Raw genomic sequence first — 18427 nt, forward strand, 5'->3', positions numbered from 1 at the left:
ATTTGAGTTTTAATGGGTTAAATTAAAATCAATAAGACATGATTAAAATAAAAAGCCCACTAGCCCACTACTTAAACTATATAGTGAAAAAGTTGGGTTAACCTAATTCATCTACTTTTCATGCGCCGCGCCTGACTATTTCTTCTTCTTCTTTTTTCCATCTCCTGTAAGTCTGCAATTTTTTTCTTCGTACACTTTCTTTCTTCTTATTTTTAGTATTATATTATTTTTGAAATTATTACAAATATGATATAAAGCATTTTTGGGAAGAGTGATTTACCTCTCTCTTGTTGGCGTCAACTTCGAGACAAACGTCGGGGATTTTTTTTTTCCGGCCATTTCAAATTCTAGCCCCAGATTCAGATAGCCCTTCATCAGCTGAGTCCATATCTACCTTCACCGGCGTGTTTCCGGCGACGATGCGTTCATCAATGGGTTCACAAGATTTTGGACCAATGTCGGGGACTTTTTTTTTTGGCACCATTTCAGAAAATCCAAAGCTCTATGGACAGAGCATGATTAATCCAAGTTGATTCCACGTTCACCGGCGTATTTCCGGCGCCGAAATGAAAATCCGGCATTAATTCAAGGTTTTGCTTCACTTTTTCATGAAAACTTGTGCAGGTTCAGAAAAAGCACAATGGGTCCCATTGATTAACTAGGGTTAGAATTATATTTTCAATTTCTTTTATTAGATAACTATATGTTAATTACAAGTTTGCCATGACGCATGGCAAGATCCTAACGGGCTCATGTATTACATGTAATGCACGAAGGATTTTCGGCACAGAATTTAAGGAGTTGTAGATTAATGTTTTAAGTGTGTAATAATAAAGTGATAAAGTAAGAGAGAGAAAGTAATAAAGTGATAAAGTAAGAAAGAGAAAGTAATAAAGTGATAAAGTAGGAGAGAGAATGTAATAAAGAAATATTTAATTAGTGTTAATTAAGTGTTTGAAATTTCTTATTTTTGCTAAATATAGAAATGTAGCATTTTCGTTGAGACGGCCCGAAAAGGAATATGTAGCATCTTGGACGGGACGGAGAGAGTATTTAAATTAATGTAATGTTTATTGTTAATTTTAATAAAATATTAAATTTGAAAATAAAAAAGTAAAAATGAGATTAATTGGAAATGAAGATTCTAGCGCCATTTTATAGTACAAATGCATTGGAGGGGGGTGTCGTTAAGTGGGGACCACCAATTAATGTCACCCCTAAATGCCAAGGGTTGGAAATGCTCTAATAATGTCAAGTATACTTAATCCGCGTAGATTCGTATTCGGTTCATTCTATTTAAGGACAAAACAGTCATAAAATATAAAAATTACTAAAATTTATATTTTTCACATTAGTCGCCTCGCCATATATTCATGGGTTATTAGCTTGTAAATACATGAACTTTTTATATTTTCTGAAATTTAACATGACTTTTATTTTTAGCCCACAAATACACGAACTTAGCATTTTTTCTGATTTTTGACATCAACATGAAAAAACTCTATTTATTGTTGAGGTGGAGGCCGGAATACATGACGTGGACTACGAAATATGCATTTGAATAGAGTAATTTGATTCATTATTTTGATTAGAGAGTGAATGACATGGTATACCGGCCTTCACGTTAATAGTAGATTAGAATTTTTTCTTGTCGATGTCAAAAATCAGAAAAAATGCTAAGTTCGTGTATTTGTGGGCTAAAAATAAAAGTCATGTTAAATTTCAGAAAATATAAAAAGTTTGTGTATTTACATGCTAATAACCTTATATTCATTACTTAATACTGGTAAACTCACGAGTTGACGCATTTTATATTCCAGCTGTGTAAACTATTTTAAGTCGCAAGGACTTTCAATTACTTTTTGGGGGGCGTCACTAGATTACTCTTACTACAATAAACCCTAATTGCAAAACCCTTCTGCAAATCCAGTTTCCCCTCACCTCCATTGTCTCAATCCTCTAAATTCAAAAATGGTTCGGAGCTTGAAGAATCCCAAAAAGGCAAAACGCAAAAACAAGGTAAAAAAAGTCCAATCTCCAATCTTATGTACTCCGATTGAATACTTTTTCTGTAGCTGTATTCGTTAATTTGAGTTGTTCTTTTACTGATGAATCGTAAAAGGGCTCAGGCTCGAAGAAAGACGAAGGATCATCATCAAATTCGGGGCCGACGATGCCGGCAAAAGTGTGGCAACCGGGCGTGGACGCATTGGAGGACGGAGAGGAGCTTCAGTGCGACCTGTCTGCTTACAATTCTTATCACGGTTTTCACATTGGATGGCCTTGTTTGAGGTAATATTCATTTGTCCCTTTCTTTTGTCGTTTTGCTGTAAGTGATTCTTTCTCTCTCCGCATGCGTGTGTGCGTGTGAGAGAGAGAGAGAGAAAGAGGTGGTGATTGGAAATATATCATTTTTTCTATAATTCGTGGTTAAAAATTTTCAATTTTGATGTAGGGATTGTGATCACTTGCAGTTATGGGAAGCTTTAATGAATCATTTGATCATGTGACTGATTGAAATTTGTACATATATCTTCTTGCATGTTGACGTGTGATGGCTTGTGAATAATTTCTCTACCAGTATCTTAGTTAAAATCTGAATTATTGAGCCATTTAATATATCATGCCCTGATGTGGTTCCATCTTCAATTTTCTTTGGTAGTTCCTTTTCATATCAAGAGCTGATCGTTTGGTTTGATTTGAGCCAGTTTTGATATTCTGCGTGATTCTTTGGGCTTGGTGCGCACTGAGTTTCCACACACCGTCTATTCCATTGCAGGAACACAGGTGCTTCTTGAGCCTTTGTCTATTTATAATAGGGATAAGGGCCAAATACCTCTTAGGGTTTACCCCAAAAATCAGATATTTGCATTCGACCTTCACCATGAATTCTCGGAAATGGGTCAACTAAACCCTTCCATCAGGAACACAAGCACCGTCTGAATTTTTTTATTTTTTTAAAATTTCTGTGGATCACAAACTCGTTGGACGCAGTGATGCTGCGCTCGCACATGCTGGAGGTCTCGTCGGGGGGGACACCAAGAACGTCTCTTATGTACGTGCCCCTCCGCAGGAGAGGCGTCTGCGAGCTCAGCAGCGGCGGCGGCACCGTCACCAATGTCGTGCCCCACCAGCCGTGGGCAGGGGCCCCGAGGGCTGTGGTGATGCTGCACGGCTGCTTTGAGATCCTCTCCCTCACCGGGACAGTGCTGTCGTCGCCGGGGCTGGGGGGGGGGATCTTGATTTCCTTATCCCTGGGTCAGGGGCAGGCCGTGGGGGGCAGCCTGGTGGTGCCGCTCGTGGTGTCGGGGACGGTGGTGTTGATGGCTGTGTCGTTTGCAAATGCAGTGTTTGAGAGGCTGCCGCTGGAGGTGGGGGGTGCCATCACCGCTGCGCAGTTGCAGCCTAGTGTGTTGCAGTCGTCCGGTGCTGGCGGCAGCGGCCAAGGGGGGCATATGGGTGAGAGTGGTGGTGGAGGAGGCGGTGGCGGCGATGGCTCGTTTCTCAACTCGGGTGGCGGAGGCTGGGGAAATGCAACACCACTCTGGAATTATCTGTTCTCGGCAGAGCATTTTGGATGGGGTAGCAGCGGAAGCAGCAGCAGAGGTTCAGGAAGGCCACCATTTTTGTTAGACGGAAGGGTTTGGTCGACCCATTTCTGAGAGTGCAGGGTGAAGGTCGAACCCAAATATAGTTTGGGGTTATATTCAATTTTGGGGTAAACCCTAGAGGGGTATTTGATCTTTTCCCTTTATAATCATTTGTTGGTTAATTGAGTAGATGAGATGGCTATCTCTCTTGGATATGTTAATTTATATAGATGTTAGTCATGTAATACAATATTACAAATGTTGTCTCGATGATTGCTGATGAGAAAATATTGGAATTTTGAAAGCTGATTGGGTTCTTCTCTTTCTGGAAGTTTTTTTTTTTTCATCAACTAATAGTTCAAAAGCTTTTCCATTTTCCAAATTCTTTTGTGTGTAGAACTACAAGGAACCTTAAAGTCCACAACATGGCATATATACATGACTTGGGTTTTTGATTTTTTTTTTGTTCTGTTAATTTATTACATTAATCAGGTTTATGTTTCCATTTTGCTAGGCAGAGAAGTCCTCCTGGAACTACATTGGAATATTTAAAATCTTAAATGTTTCTGGCAAGAGGCGTGACTTAGTGCCAAAAACATCAAAAAATGAAGATACGGATATGGAGAGTGACAGTAGTGATAGTGATGAGGATGATGAAGAGGAAGGTGGTGGAACTAAGACCCCAGTTCTGCAGGTATAATAATGTAATTATGTTATTATTGCTAGTTTTTAGTTCAACTTATACGCGCCCTTCTGAGTCATTTTTGTGTCTTCACACAATGGCTCTCTATAGGTACGTAAGGTCAGTCATGAAGGCGGTGTGAACCGGATTCGTGCTATGGTACAACATCCTCATATATGTGCTTCATGGGCTGATACTGGCCTTGTTCAGGTACACTTTTCATATATTTGAAATTGTCTAACAGTATCTACACTAAGTTCAAGGACACAAAGCCTGGGCTTGTGTAAAAGTGATGAATGTTACAGTGGATTAAACTTCTAGAAAAAAAGAAAAAAAGAAAAAAAAAAAAAAAGACATCATATATGCAACCTAACTTGATGGATGCTTGCAGGTGTGGGACTTTAGCTCTCATTTACATGCTTTGGGAGAAGCTGACACTGCAACTAATAATGGAGGATCTATTGTGTTCAATCAAGCTCCTTTAGTTAAGTTTGCTGGACACAAGGATGAAGGCTATGCAATTGACTGGAGTCCTGTTGTTCCTGGAAGGCTAGTGTCAGGTATTACGACATGACTTCTAGCTATGGATGGACACTGCAGATTTCGTTCCTTGCAACACTTTTATGAAATTTAATTTCCTTGCTGTCTCCACTCCCACAGGGGACTGCAAGAATTGTATTCATCTTTGGGAACCAGCATCCGAATCAACATGGAATATTGACTCTACTCCCTTTGTTGGTCACACTGCTAGCGTTGAAGATTTACAGGTTTACATTACATCTGCAATTCCGTCACTAGATATCCTAGAAATGTAGTAAACCTTGCAGTCATCGGTAATGATGGTTTGATTTCTCTATCTGCAGTGGAGTCCTACAGAACCATATGTCTTCGCCTCATGCTCGGTTGATGGAACTATTGCAATTTGGGATACTCGTGTTGGGAAGTCTCCTGCAGTTTCTATCAAAGCACACAAAGCTGATGTGAATGTTATAACATGGAATAGGTGTCTATAACTTTGTTTCTTAAGTTGTGTTGGTTTACTATTGTTCTTCGTGTATTTCATTTTTCATTGCTTCTTTCTTGACTAGCCTGGCAAGCTGTATGCTAGCATCAGGTAGTGATGATGGGACGTTTTCCATCCGAGATCTAAGATTACTCAAGGTATTGAATGGTCTTAATCTCTCTCTCTCTCTCTCTCTCTCTCTCTCTCTCTCTCTCTCGCATGTGTGTGTGTGTTTCGTAACTGCCTTCTTCTCTTGCACAGGAAGGAGACTCTGTAGTTGCGCACTTTGAGTACCATAAGCATCCAATTACATCCATTGAATGGAGTCCACACGAGGCCTCCACCTTGGCGGTGTCTTCAGCAGACAATCAACTAACGTAAGAAACATCTAGATATAGACAAGAGTATATATTTCATAGAATTTTTCAAAGTTCAATCCTCTCAAAACTTGAATTTCATGAATTCCCATATCCGTTCTCAGAATATGGGACCTGTCCCTTGAGAGAGATGAAGAAGAGGAGGCCGAGTTCAGAGCCAAGACGAAAGAACAAGTAAACGCCCCCAATGACTTGCCACCACAACTTCTATTTGTTCATCAGGTGATTGATACCTCTTTCATATATTCTCTATAGAGCATAGACATAAATTACTCACCAATACGTAATACGGCCTCATCACGTTCATTTACCAAACCCTGCAGGGCCAGAAGGACTTGAAAGAAGTTCATTGGCACCCCCAGATACCGGGAATGCTTATGTCCACCGCGGGAGATGGCTTCAACATCTTAATGCCTTCAAATATTGAAACCCCACTTCCTGCTGAGAGTGCTTGATCTCTCAGCATAGTGCGATTTTGTCAAATATCAGGTAATGGTGTAGTGGTGAAAAGGGTTCTCAGAATAGTCAATTTTGATCTCAAGTTTTTTAGCCTTGTTGTAGTGGTTCTGTTGGATTTCTCTGTTGTGCTATGTTTCTGTCTTGAATATTCAATTGTGGGAATGGAGGTTGAGATTTGTGAAAGAAGCTCTGCATATCCCGCTCCATTTGTTTATCCCAAAAATGCTTGTAGGTGCCCAGATCGCGACGAGCGTATTGTTGAATGATGATGGGAAATGAATGATTTTATTTTGTACGAATGTATAGTTGAATGACGGTAGGAGGGAAATTGTGATAATAAATTGTCAAATATAATGTCCTTTCAGCAGTTTGTGATTTGGACAATCTATAGCATAATCGGCACTCCAATTTGTGAACATAGCCTATTGTGGAGAAATTGCTTTTATCAATTTGATAACTTAGCTAAAATACAACACCAATATCTGATCCTTTTCGCATATGAAACTACCAAGATTAAACTCAAAACAAATAGTAATTGATTGGACATGGCAGAATTTACTCTTTGCCACAATTTCTCAATCATTAGGACAACTCACAAGTTCATCAATACGGGAAAGTAAGTTGATTGCATTCCAACACAGCCGCCATAAATTAGTTGCTGCATTTGAGTTTAGAGTTCTACTTTCCTTCATTTTTTAACCATCTTCTGAAATCTGGTTTAATATTAATTAGAGTTGACGTGAAATGACGTCATTGAAATTTTACCAGTTCATAATTTTCTTCAGTTGATTGTTTGTTTAATTGATTTTGATTTTCTTCGAGTATATATTGTATAAACAATTCATTGACCAGCCGACTTATTGGGACTGCATCTGATATTCACCTTTCAGCAGGAAGAAATGCATTGAAACATATTTCTTGAAAAATGATAGCAGAAAAGCTAGTTTATACATGTACAACAGGAAACAACAAACCAAAGGCATACAAAGGTAACCAGTTTACCAAATGACTAGCAACCAAGAAGCTACTTGAGCTTAGGCGTCTCCATCGTCCATCAGATCAAAAAATATACTCCCTCCGTCCCACTTTAATATGTTCATTTTCATTTTTGGAACGTCTCACTAGAATAGGCTCGTTTTCCATTTTGAATAAAAAAAATATACTTAATTAGTGTGGATCATCAGGATGGAGTAATAATCATCACATATGATATAGTGATACGTACTAAGGACGTATTAGATGACCGATTTTCATTTAAAAAAATAAACCAACCAAATAAGTATATCTCATTTTCCTTTTCTAGAGTTGAAGTACACCTCATTTAACTAGTTTGGGAGGATATAACTCTAAATCAATTTATTAGATATTTTTTCTCCGCTGATCATTGATCAGCCCTTTTTTTCCTGCAAGACTTTCAACAGTTACTTTTATATTATACTAACAATATCTGATCGTTTTATGTGAAAGGGTGCATGTTTAGAAACGGTGACATTAATTTTTCTAAAGCCATATTGTGACACGAGAGTAAGAAGTTCAATGACGAAACCAAGCTTAACGTTCCCATCAAGGCACCGTCTTTTCATTCTCTTCATCTTTTGCTCATAACACCTACATTGCCTCAGCCGTGATCGCGATCAATCCACTAGATGTGACTGAACCTACAAACCAACTATTTACTGCAGTTCAAGGTGATTATGCAGAAAAATGCATTGAATCATCTACCAATCAAAATCAAGTTCTCAACAATCCTTAGTAACTTGTAAAAAGTGTCGTATAGGTTTCACTTGAGGAAACTACAGGCAAGGAACAAGAATACATATACTACCAAGGACGTAAGAAGCTCAAGAGTCCAAGTCGGCTGCAACAAAAATGAAGGAACGAGTGGAACCGTCATAGACCCACAAAACCAGCCAGCCACAAGAGCTCCGAATCTGAAATAATACGATAAAGTTTTCATGTTCTAAGTAATCAAGCTCCAAAGCAGATTGCAAGGAAACAGGCATACAAGTTTCTTGTCCCAACAAGGCAACAACTTACCCAATAATGGCAGCTCTAGGCAAGCTTTTGTTCTTGTCATTGAGGAAGTAAATGCAAGCTCCAAGAGATAATGCCACCTGCATAGGAAAGAAAATACATTAAGATAAACAGATGCCCAGAAAATGAATATTTTTTGGTTTGGCAATTGTTCATATAAAAAGCAAGCCTCATACAAGAGGAGAAGTTCGAGCACAAGCAGCAGGCAAATACAACTGCAGATGAAGTTTTATTTTTAATTCTAGTACCCCCTTCAAATCATTTTAAGATACAAAATGATTGCAGCCACATAGTAAGCAATTAAGAGAGGGAAGGCTGGCGGGGAATGCCTTTAGGTGTAAGAAAATAGTTGTTATAATGATTTTCAGGCTCTACTTGGCTTCCCACCAAGTTGAGCAAAAGCAAGTTTTGAAGTGCAACAATTCTATAATAAATTCATGTAATAATCTGTTAAATATAGAGCGTCTCTGATTATATCATTCATCTATACATGAGAAAGAAAAAATATCATGCATCATAAAAGATTTTATAATTTGTATTACACAATACATGAAACTGATTAAGAAACAAAACGAGAAAACTGATTAAATGGTATAGGCAGCAGAAAACACTATTATTTCAATATGTAACAACTTGATAGTGAAAATGGGATTGAAAAATAGAACAAGTCTCCCCAATGACGAATCAAGATAGCTATTTCTTTGTTAACATAGATTGAGTACCCATCTTGGCATTTCCAAAGAATATGATCATGAATCACACAGCACATTAAGGTCCCTTTTTTAATCCAGAAGATGATCAGTGGGCAGAATCCATGATGCAAGAACGCAAGGTAGAATTTTGATTCACGGTATCAATCACAATTCTAAGTTAACTATACAGCACCAATAAGCTTAAATTTCTTTCATCTTTATCGATGTATCACCGGCAGTAAACCAATAGTGCTGGTCTATAGGCTCTTGTAAAGACCTGGAAGTTTTTTTATTCGAGGGGGTAAAGACCTGGAAGTTAAATATATCAAGAATCAATGTTTTAAAAAACCATTGAGGTGTAGGAACTGAGGCTAGCCTTAGTTCCATTCGGCCGAAAACTGCATCTGAGGCGGCACCTCAGTTGAATGAACTGAATTATGCGCCTCGATGATTTGAGCCTGAGGCGGTGGGAATCAGTTCAGTTGAGGCTTAAGCCTCAATTAGAATCTGAATTTTCAGCCCAATTTGAAAGGCTTGTCAATTTTAACTTAATTACTCATGGGCTTTATTAATTTAAGCCCAAATTCATAGTAAAGCCCTACATTTTAGAATCTATTTAATACCTAATACACGTAAGGGTAAGGGTCACATAGAAACTACAGCAGAGAGTCAGAGACAGGACTTCATCCTCCCACTACTTCTCGCCTAGTGTCGTTTAGTTGGTATTTTGCTATAGCTTTTCATTTTATGGTATTAGTTATTTTGTTATGAACCTATTATATTTATGAATCTATAATTCTTCTTAAAGGCTTATGCCTTGAACCGGTTTCTACACATCGATTCGAATTGATTCCCACGTTTCGTGGTGATAGAAGAAAACGCCTCGGTTCCCGATTTAGTTTTTTAAAACATTGTCAACAATAACTACTCTTTCAATCTCAAGCACTGAGTAAGAGCTTTCATCTATCAATTCTATTTTTATATGTGGAAGCAGACATGGTCATGGAAGAATCTATCATATACTTATTATATATGTTGATCTCTTAGGTATCGAATTGCATAAGTTTCCAGGACCAATCAGGACAAATGAAATGCCACACATGGACTTCGTAGCTCACAAGATCTGATCTTAGTACCACTAAATTCCACATTTAACTAATGCCACTATGTAGTTCTCTCTAAAACACGAACTTTAATGTGACATTATTCTGAAGGAAGACCATATAGTACATTTTAAAATGATCAGAAATGCAACGTACCTGGAAAGCAGGCCCCGCTTCAGCAGAGTTCATCACGCTCCAGCATGCCATGAAAGAAAACAGGAACAACCGTCTCAAAATGATCACAGGGGGAGGAATCTCAACAAAGCTGAGTAAGTTCTTCACCCATGGTGGAGATTCCTCAACTTTCTTCTTTAGCCTGCTTTTCAAGTTGATCTTCATCTTCTTCCTGTTCTTGTAGCTGGTCATCAGTAATTTCTCAAAAGCAGCTTCTATTGATTCAGCACTTCTTTCATGATTGGCATATTGGTCCAACAAAAAGTTCCGAGCACTCCAAACTTCTTCTTCCGAAGCATCAGTACTAACCCCCAGCCGCTTATAAGGATCCCACACATTTAACCTAGGGAATTTTGAAATGCTACCTATGGATATTCAAAGTAAATATATGACAAATAATTTAAGAAGCAGTTGTGACTGACAAAACTAACTTGTAAGGTTAATGATAATTAAGTATCAGCATATAATGGCAGCACATATTAGTATGTAAGAAGATCAAAGACAGCCTCAGAATTCAGATAAGAAAAGATACAGAAAATCTTAGTTACACACTTCATTATCACAGAAACAGTGAAAATCAAGTTATACAGGAGACTATCTTAAGTAGCTGTAAAAATATGGCGATATTGGGCACTTCTAATTCACCCACAGTTTGAAAACCAACTAACATCCTCATAAAGTCGAAGAAAATGAAAAAAATGTTCAAGGACATACTTAGACTACCCTTTGACCTTTCCAACCAACTGTACTGAAAAAAGAAATTTATTTGTGAATTACCTTCATAAGGCGTATCCACTGCACATTTTGGGGAGATAAATCCCACATAGCCCGGGTTACTTCTTCTCGAATCGCCTCGAATTGAACTGTGACTGAAGCACCATATTTGCACAAAAGCAAGAAAAATAAGGAAACTCATATCAATTGAAAGTTTGTTAAAAATCCAACCAGAAATTGAATGCCGATTGCCAAGAAAAACTTACAGACGACGGCCAAGGAAAGAGGTTTTGAGGGTAGGGGTTGAGAGGAGAGCCGCTGCCATTAGGTTCTCAAGATCCGAGTCCCTCCTCTACTGAAATTAGAAGCTGCAATTTCTTAGTGAGTGAAATCTAAAATTTCTTTTCACTATTTGTGTATTCTTTATCACACAAAATTAAGCTATGGGAGACATTATTTCACCTTTCAATAATGAAGGTGACATTTACTTGGTCATATACAAATATAATACTAATCTTTCGGTCATACCAATCAGTTACTTTCTCCATGAATCAATATTTTCATCAAGGACAAACACATGACTATGATAAATTGCGTGTTCACTGATGGAGAAATTTTCTTTTAATCGTCAGTAAGGATCTTCTCAGAAAGAAAAGCAGTTTAGGAGAAGTCATAACTGGAACAGCCAACGATTCAATTTCTATATAAGACTAATCAAGATTTTACTTCAAAATCCTAAATTTGTGTATAGAATTGAAGTCACAACATTCTAACAGTAATTCTTTGCAGAATATATAACCAAAAACAAGAAAGTTGAAATGGGGAATCCTGATGCATTCCATTTTCCGAATTCCTAAACAATCAGGGAAGCAGCTATTACAGAATTTGTGAAACGAAAATTAACGCAATTCCGAAACGAACATGAACACAATTTCAGTTACTAAAAATTTCAAGAATCATGAGAGAAGCAGCTGTTGGATATTGTTTTCATCACTAACCTACAGCGAGAGAGAGAGGCCCTACTCAGCCGTGGTGTGCTTCGCGGTTCGTCGTTTTGAGAGTGGAATCGTTTAATTCCAAACCCTTATCCCAGTTTTCTGCACTGCCTAAACGACGTAGTATGGGCTGACAAGCGGCCAGACATCGGTTCGGTGCAAAACCGAACCAAAAATCCAAAACCGAACACCGAACCGATGGTAAAAATTGGAATCGAACCGCACCAATTGGGGGTGCCAAACCGAACCAAAACCAAACCGGTAAAACCGTCGGTTTCGGTTCGGTACCGACGATGCATTTTTTTTCTGAAGGGTATACGAAATCTGTTTACATCTCCTTAATTATTAAGAAGTCTATTTTCCAAATGCACAATCACATCATACGCAAATTCAATTAGCCATTGATAGACAATCAAATTAAGCTCCATATAAGATAGTCGTAGAAGACTAACAATCTATGATTCTCAATCTTCATATCCAAATCTAACCTTTCTCATATCAACACAAATAGAAGCTGGAAACTGGAAGCCGAAAGGGGGCCGCTGGAAACTGGAAGCCGAGCAGGGGGCTGCTGCCGGAGGCCGAGTCTGGGCTGTTGGCGACGCGGACCGGAGTGGCAGAGGGCAGGCGAGTCGCGGAAGGGGTGAGTCGGGTGACGGGCCTGTCCACTTGGGCTGTCGCGGCGACGCAGGCTTTTGGTCTTGGAGTTGCAGGCGAGTCGGAGATGAGCCGACGACCGGCGGAGGGCAGAAGAGTGGAAGGTGAGTCAAGTCAGAGGCTAGAGCCTGGAAGGGAGAGGAGCGGCGGGTAGGAAGGGAGGAGTTGGAAACTTGGAGTTCAGACTTGTGAATGGTTTTTAGATTAAAAATTAGAAAAATAATGATATAAGTAAAATATAAATATATAATAAAATATTAATATGTATCGGTTCGGTTCGGTTTAAAACCGAACCAAAAATTGAAAACCGACACCGAACCAAAATTTTTCGGTTTTTAATTTTAAAAACCGAAATTAAAAACCGAACCAAAAACTGAATCAATAAAATCGGGACCGAACCGCACCAATACGGTTCGGTTCGATTTTGAGTGTTGGTTCGATTTCTGCTCACCCCTACCAAATAACACGATATAGCAATTTTTTTTAGGGTTAATAGCCAGAAGATACACGAACTTTCATCGGAATTGCATATTGCACATGACCTTCAAAAATAGCCCCATAATACACCACCTTTTAATTTAGTGGCAAATTGCACCCGGCGAAATTTCCGACCACAACTATGTTTGACCGGCGATGACGTGGTAATTTTTTTTAAAGACGTGGCATTACGCGTGGCTTTTTTAAACACGGTGGCAAGCCACGCGTATAATACGACGTTGTGGCAAGCCACGCGTATAACACGGTGGTAATTTTCTGGCTATTAACAATTTCATAAAAACAACAAATAAAAATAAAAAATTGAAGAACTCCACCACACTAAAAGGAAACCAACCGCCGCCTGGGCTTCTCCGGCACAACCCAACCACCGCTTGTATCACCGGCACAAACCAACCGCCGCCTGTATCTCAAGCGGTGGCGCCGCCTCCCCATTTTCCCAAACCCTAGATCTGCCGCTCTTACCTTTTTTGCTCTCTCTCTCTCTCTCTCTACACAGATGGCCGCTGGGAGGCGCCACCTCCTTCTTCCTCACCGGCGTTGCCACCGTCCTTATTCTTCTTCCTCGACCCTTCCTCGATTTCTTACCCGATTTGCAGCGGCAGCGAGGGTGTCTCTGTCCTTTCAAAGCGGCGGCAGCGGGTTTCGGCAAGTCGGATAGCTGCTTCTGCTTTTTGGGAGAGGGCTCGTCGTCTTTCTCATCCAATTCGGCATCATCGTCACCTTCGAGGGTTTGCACATTTGCAGATCTAGGATTTTTTTTTTGTGGTTGAGGATTTGGGGATTTTCATTTTAGTTGGCAAATCTGTGGTGGTGTTGCGGCGGTGATGTTATTTCAGTCGGCGGCGGGGGCGGCGGAAATAAACCCTAAACCTCTAGATTTGGAGGTTTTGCAGAGGCGGCGTTGATTGTGGGGGATGGAAGACCGACAGCGTCGATTGCAGAGTCGATGGCAGGAAAACGTGGAAGGAGGAGAGGTGGTGACTTGAATTGGGGCTTTAGGGCTTGGATCCGCTTCGGCCCTTCTTCCGGTGACCTCTGCTTCCGGCGACCTCTGCTTCGGCCCTTCTTCCGGCCCAGATGACCACTTTTTTTTCTTTTTTTTTTAATTTAAAAACGATGTCGTATTACTACCCTCGCCGGTCGTCCACGTCAACAAAATCCGACAGCCACGTCAACACCGATCAAGGTGGTGGTCAACGCATGTGCAATTTGCGACTAAATTAAAAGGTGGTGTATTATGGGGCTATTTTTGAAGGTCGTGTGCAATATGCAATTCCAGTGAAAGTTCGTGTATTTTCCGGCTATTAACCCTTTTTTTTTAAGTTAACAAGTAAATAAATAAATTTAAAAATTGTGTCTTGATCGACTCCAACTCAAGACTATGACTTTAGGCACTGAAAATATGCACATATCGACTAATAAAACTCAATTTTTGGCCATTCATCTAAAAAATATAAATTATGATCATTTTTTACAATTTCGATCTAAAATACATTTGTCTGCGTCCCTTCTCTTCCTCGCTCACTGCTCCGCTAGGCGACCGCTGACACAATCAACACTAATTGTGCCAATTGTACCTAATGAATGACACAATTGACACTAATTGTGCCATTTTTATCAACTGTCAGCGGCAACGGAAAAGTCAACGGTCGCGCCTCTCTCCGCGGCCGTGCCCTTTCTCTTGACACAATTGGCACTAATTGTGTCAACTGTGCCTTCTCTCCCTCGTCCCTCTCGCTCACACCACGTTGCCCAGCGCTCGCGGGAAAGTCAGTGACCGCGCCTCCCTCTGCGGCTGCGCCCCTTTCTTTTGGCACAATTAATTGACATTAATTATGCCAAGTGTCAAGTGTACCTAATGAATGACACAATTGACACTAATTGTGTCATTTGTACCATCATAACCCGTGAGCCCAACTCGAACACGAAACCCAACCCGCGCACGTAACCTTAACTCAGTCCATCTAATTAAGGGCAAAATAGTTCTAAAACGTAAAAAAAAAATGGTCAAAATTTATGTTTTTTTATATAAGTGGTCAAATATTGAGTTTTATTGCTCAATACAGTTATCTCACATGTTGACTCTTAAGCATTGACCACGCTACTATTAAATCAACGCACGCATACATAATTTTGTCATGTTACACTTTCGGTTATACTCCCTCCGTCCACGAAATGAGTACCCATATTTCCTTTTTCGTCCGTCCACGAAATGAGTACCCATTTTCCTTTTTGGCAAGTGTACCCCACACATCTCTTTAATTAATACACTCAAAAAGTGGGACCCTTAAACTATTCAAACTACACTCCATACATTTCTTAAAACCCGTGCCGTCCACGGTACTCATTTCGTGGACGGAGGGAGTAATATTGATTAGATGTCATGTTACACATTTGTTTATATTACAGTATTTGACTTTTATACTACTTGTAATTAATGTAATATTAATACGAATTAATTGCCTACAAATACACGAATATACTCAAAATTTAATTTTTAATTAAATTTATTTTTTTGTTTAAATATATAAATTTTTAATTATTTGAAATTTGATTTGAGCCCAAAAATTCATTAGCCAATAATTTGATTGTCTAAAGTTTAATGGGCAATCCAAAGGTATCATTGAAAAGATCTAGACATATATTTATAATAATACTTATATTGTTGGGTTTTGACAAACTGAAAGTGATCGGAAAAAATGTAGAGTTTCATGACATCAACTTTCATACTATCAGTTTTCGACCACCAAAACACAACAATATAAGTATCACTAGAAATATAATGCAAGAGCATTTCAACATTCGAATTTTCCACCAGACTCCAGACAATCAAGTTATTAGCCAACGAACTTTGGGCTCATGTCAAATTTTAAAAAAAAAAATTATGTATTTTTTTGTCAAGATTTTGATTAAAAATAAAAAATTAACTATAATTTGTGTATTTACATACAATTAACCTTATTACTAGTGAATAATTTTTAACAAATATAGGGGCTATATAGTTGACTTTTCCTTTTGTTCTTCATGAGCAACTATGTATATAATGTATGATCAATGTAGACATAATATTGTAAGAATTGTGTGTTGTATGCATCAAGCGAGTAATGGATTTTTCTTCCTTCTTTTATCTTATAAGCATCTCCGTTATTACTATAGCTACAGAAGCAACAAATATGTTATGTCCAATTCAAAGTTTGTTTCAATTGGGAGATTCCGTCTCAGACACAGGGAATCTAGTGCGAGTCCTTCCTGTGGGTCCCACTCTCCCCGCCTCTAGGCCGCCGTACGGTGAAACTTTTCCCGGCAGACCTACCGGCCGTTGGTCTGATGGCAGACTCATCATAGACTACACAGGTCAGTAATTATAGAGTTATTCTTAAATAATATTTCTTCCGTCCCAATTCAATAAGTCATATTTTCTTATTTGAACGTCCTAATTCACTTCCTAAAATGAAAAATTAGTATATAACAAATATTCTTACATAACTCATTATTTACAGCAAATGTCATCGTACCTCACACGTAAATATGTTTTCCTTATTTTTCTCTCTTACTTTTTGGACAAATATATCATTAATAAAAGCTATCTTCTCTCTCATATTTTATTATAAATTATTTGTTTCTTATCATCTGTGTCCAAGCGTTGAATTGGGACGAAAAGGGTAATAATTTGAAATTTTCATTGTTACTTTTTATCTCAACATTAAAATATTACAAATATAGTATGTACTATTTATTTTTACTGTTTATTTAGTAGTTCAAGTCATAATTTTTGACAACTTAAGATATTTCAGGTTGTTTGTAGGTATATTATTTGTTTTGACGTGTGTTTTCTTTTTACTAATATTTTGATGTTTGTTTCTTGAAGACACATCAATTTAAGTTGGCTAATTTTTTTGACATGGTTGTTAGGGATGTCAATCGGGCCAACCCACTCGATTTCGGGCCAACTCATTCGGTTTCGGGTTATTTTTGGGCTAAAAATTTTCGACCCTAACCCTAACCCATTCGGTTTCGGACTAGTCCGTTCGGGCCCACAAATTTATGATTTTTTTATATCTATAATTTTTTTGTATGGATAATCATATTATTGTAATAAAAATATGTAGTGCTTTTTAAATCAAAACATTTCGCCTTATTTTAGATACAAAAATTAGTATTATTTTAATGTAAATTTACATAATATCTAATTTTAACCTTGTTTTCGATAAAAATTGTATATAGATATAATATAAATCACTATCTTTCTTTGACTTTTATATCATAAATATTTATTATTAATCGTTAGAAAAAATCAAATCATATTATACTAGCATCAAAATGTTATTATTAAATTAAATAGTAAACTATTAAAGTTTTGAAATAAATTATTAAGAAAGTGTTCGGTTAATCGGGTCAACCCACTCAGTTTTCGGGCCAACCATATCGGGCTCGGGCTATTTTCGGTTCGGGCCATTCGGGCTAATTTTTTTTTTCGGGGTAAAAATTTTCAGCCCTAACCCACCTTTTTTATCGGTCTATTCGGGTCGACCCGTCGATTTCGGGCTTTTTTGACATCCCTAATGGTTGTGAAATAGACAAAGGAGATAAATACGAATTATATTAATTATATATGGGGGTAGATTTTTAAATAGTCATTATGATTTTATTTTATTTTAAAGGGTTAATTGCATATGTAAACTATTGGACTTTCAACATACTAGTATTTGCATCCCGTGCATTACATGGAAAATATTTTTAATATTTCTATAAAATTCATATCACTTCAATTATTATATTTATAAATAAAATAAAATAAATTATATTTAACTGGATATATTTAAGCTGAATAATGAAAACACAAAATAATAAAAGAAGAATTCATAATACTAAAAATTGATATTATGGAAAGTTAAAAAAAATAGTTAAAAATGAAAAAAAAGAATTGAAAAATAGATTTATTCAAACAAAAAGATGGGAGATGAAAGAGAATTTTTAAAAATTTTAATCTTAAAATAAATATAACTTTACATTTAAAATATATATATATATATATATTATATATATATATAAAATATAGAAAATTAAAGATATTATCAAAATCTTTAATTTGATATGCATATTAAGTATTTTATAATTAGTCGAATTTCACAATTTTAGAAAAAAAAATAAAATAAGAAGACAAAAGATGAAATAAAAAGAAAATAAACCTTCAATTTTGTTATAACTACATAATTGTCACTCAATTTTGAATTCAATTTTAAAATTGAGTTCAAATTGAAATATTGACCTTTTAATATAGCACAAATTCTCATTTTGTACACAAACTTTAAAATCTTTATTAAAATTACTCAATTATTATTTTTTATCTCATTTTGCGTACTCCATTTTTCGTCGTGGTGACATGACCTAAATATACTTGTTTGGCATAAATATGTTCGCGTGGCATAAATATGATTGTGTAGAAAAA

General features: G+C 37.5%; 3 protein-coding genes across 8 annotated transcripts; 2 read left to right on the forward strand and 1 right to left on the reverse strand.

Annotated features, from left to right (window-relative positions):
- The first annotated feature begins 1806 nt into the window (after nt 1-1806).
- LOC131007007 (protein HEAT STRESS TOLERANT DWD 1-like) lies at nt 1807-6478 on the forward strand. Of its 2 annotated transcripts, XM_057934147.1 has the most exons (12): nt 1807-2019; nt 2123-2292; nt 2709-2787; nt 4105-4284; nt 4384-4482; nt 4664-4832; nt 4933-5039; nt 5136-5275; nt 5361-5433; nt 5537-5652; nt 5757-5874; nt 5976-6478. In XM_057934147.1, exons 1-12 carry the CDS (start codon nt 1972-1974, stop codon nt 6105-6107), a joined length of 1431 nt encoding a protein of 476 aa, XP_057790130.1. In that variant the 5' UTR covers nt 1807-1971; the 3' UTR covers nt 6108-6478. The 2 variants fall into 2 exon arrangements, with proteins under 2 accessions (XP_057790130.1, XP_057790131.1); XM_057934148.1 differs by lacking the exons at nt 1807-2019; nt 2709-2787 and having other exon boundaries at nt 2136-2292.
- On the forward strand, nt 2794-3893 carry LOC131007008 (AT-hook motif nuclear-localized protein 25-like). Its single transcript, XM_057934149.1, has one exon. The coding sequence runs from the start codon at nt 2997-2999 to the stop codon at nt 3660-3662; it is 666 nt and encodes a 221-aa protein (XP_057790132.1). The 5' UTR covers nt 2794-2996; the 3' UTR covers nt 3663-3893.
- Nucleotides 6479-7800: 1322 nt separating the features above from the next.
- On the reverse strand, nt 7801-12664 carry LOC131007009 (protein CHAPERONE-LIKE PROTEIN OF POR1, chloroplastic-like). 5 transcript variants are annotated; one of them, XM_057934150.1, is made up of 6 exons: nt 12312-12664; nt 11095-11180; nt 10892-10983; nt 10097-10479; nt 8149-8225; nt 7801-8042 (listed from the first exon to the last, which is right to left on the reverse strand). In XM_057934150.1, the coding sequence occupies exons 1-6, from the start codon at nt 12318-12320 to the stop codon at nt 7892-7894; spliced, it is 798 nt and encodes a 265-aa protein (XP_057790133.1). In that variant the 5' UTR covers nt 12321-12664; the 3' UTR covers nt 7801-7891. The 5 variants fall into 5 exon arrangements, with proteins under 5 accessions (XP_057790133.1, XP_057790137.1, XP_057790134.1 ...); XM_057934154.1 differs by having other exon boundaries at nt 11095-11183; nt 12312-12663; XM_057934151.1 differs by having other exon boundaries at nt 11095-11183; nt 11827-12662.
- Between the last annotated feature and the right edge of the window lie 5763 nt (nt 12665-18427).

Source organism: Salvia miltiorrhiza, chromosome 1 (assembly GCF_028751815.1).
Source record: "Salvia miltiorrhiza cultivar Shanhuang (shh) chromosome 1, IMPLAD_Smil_shh, whole genome shotgun sequence".
Taxonomy (NCBI): domain Eukaryota; kingdom Viridiplantae; phylum Streptophyta; class Magnoliopsida; order Lamiales; family Lamiaceae; genus Salvia; species Salvia miltiorrhiza.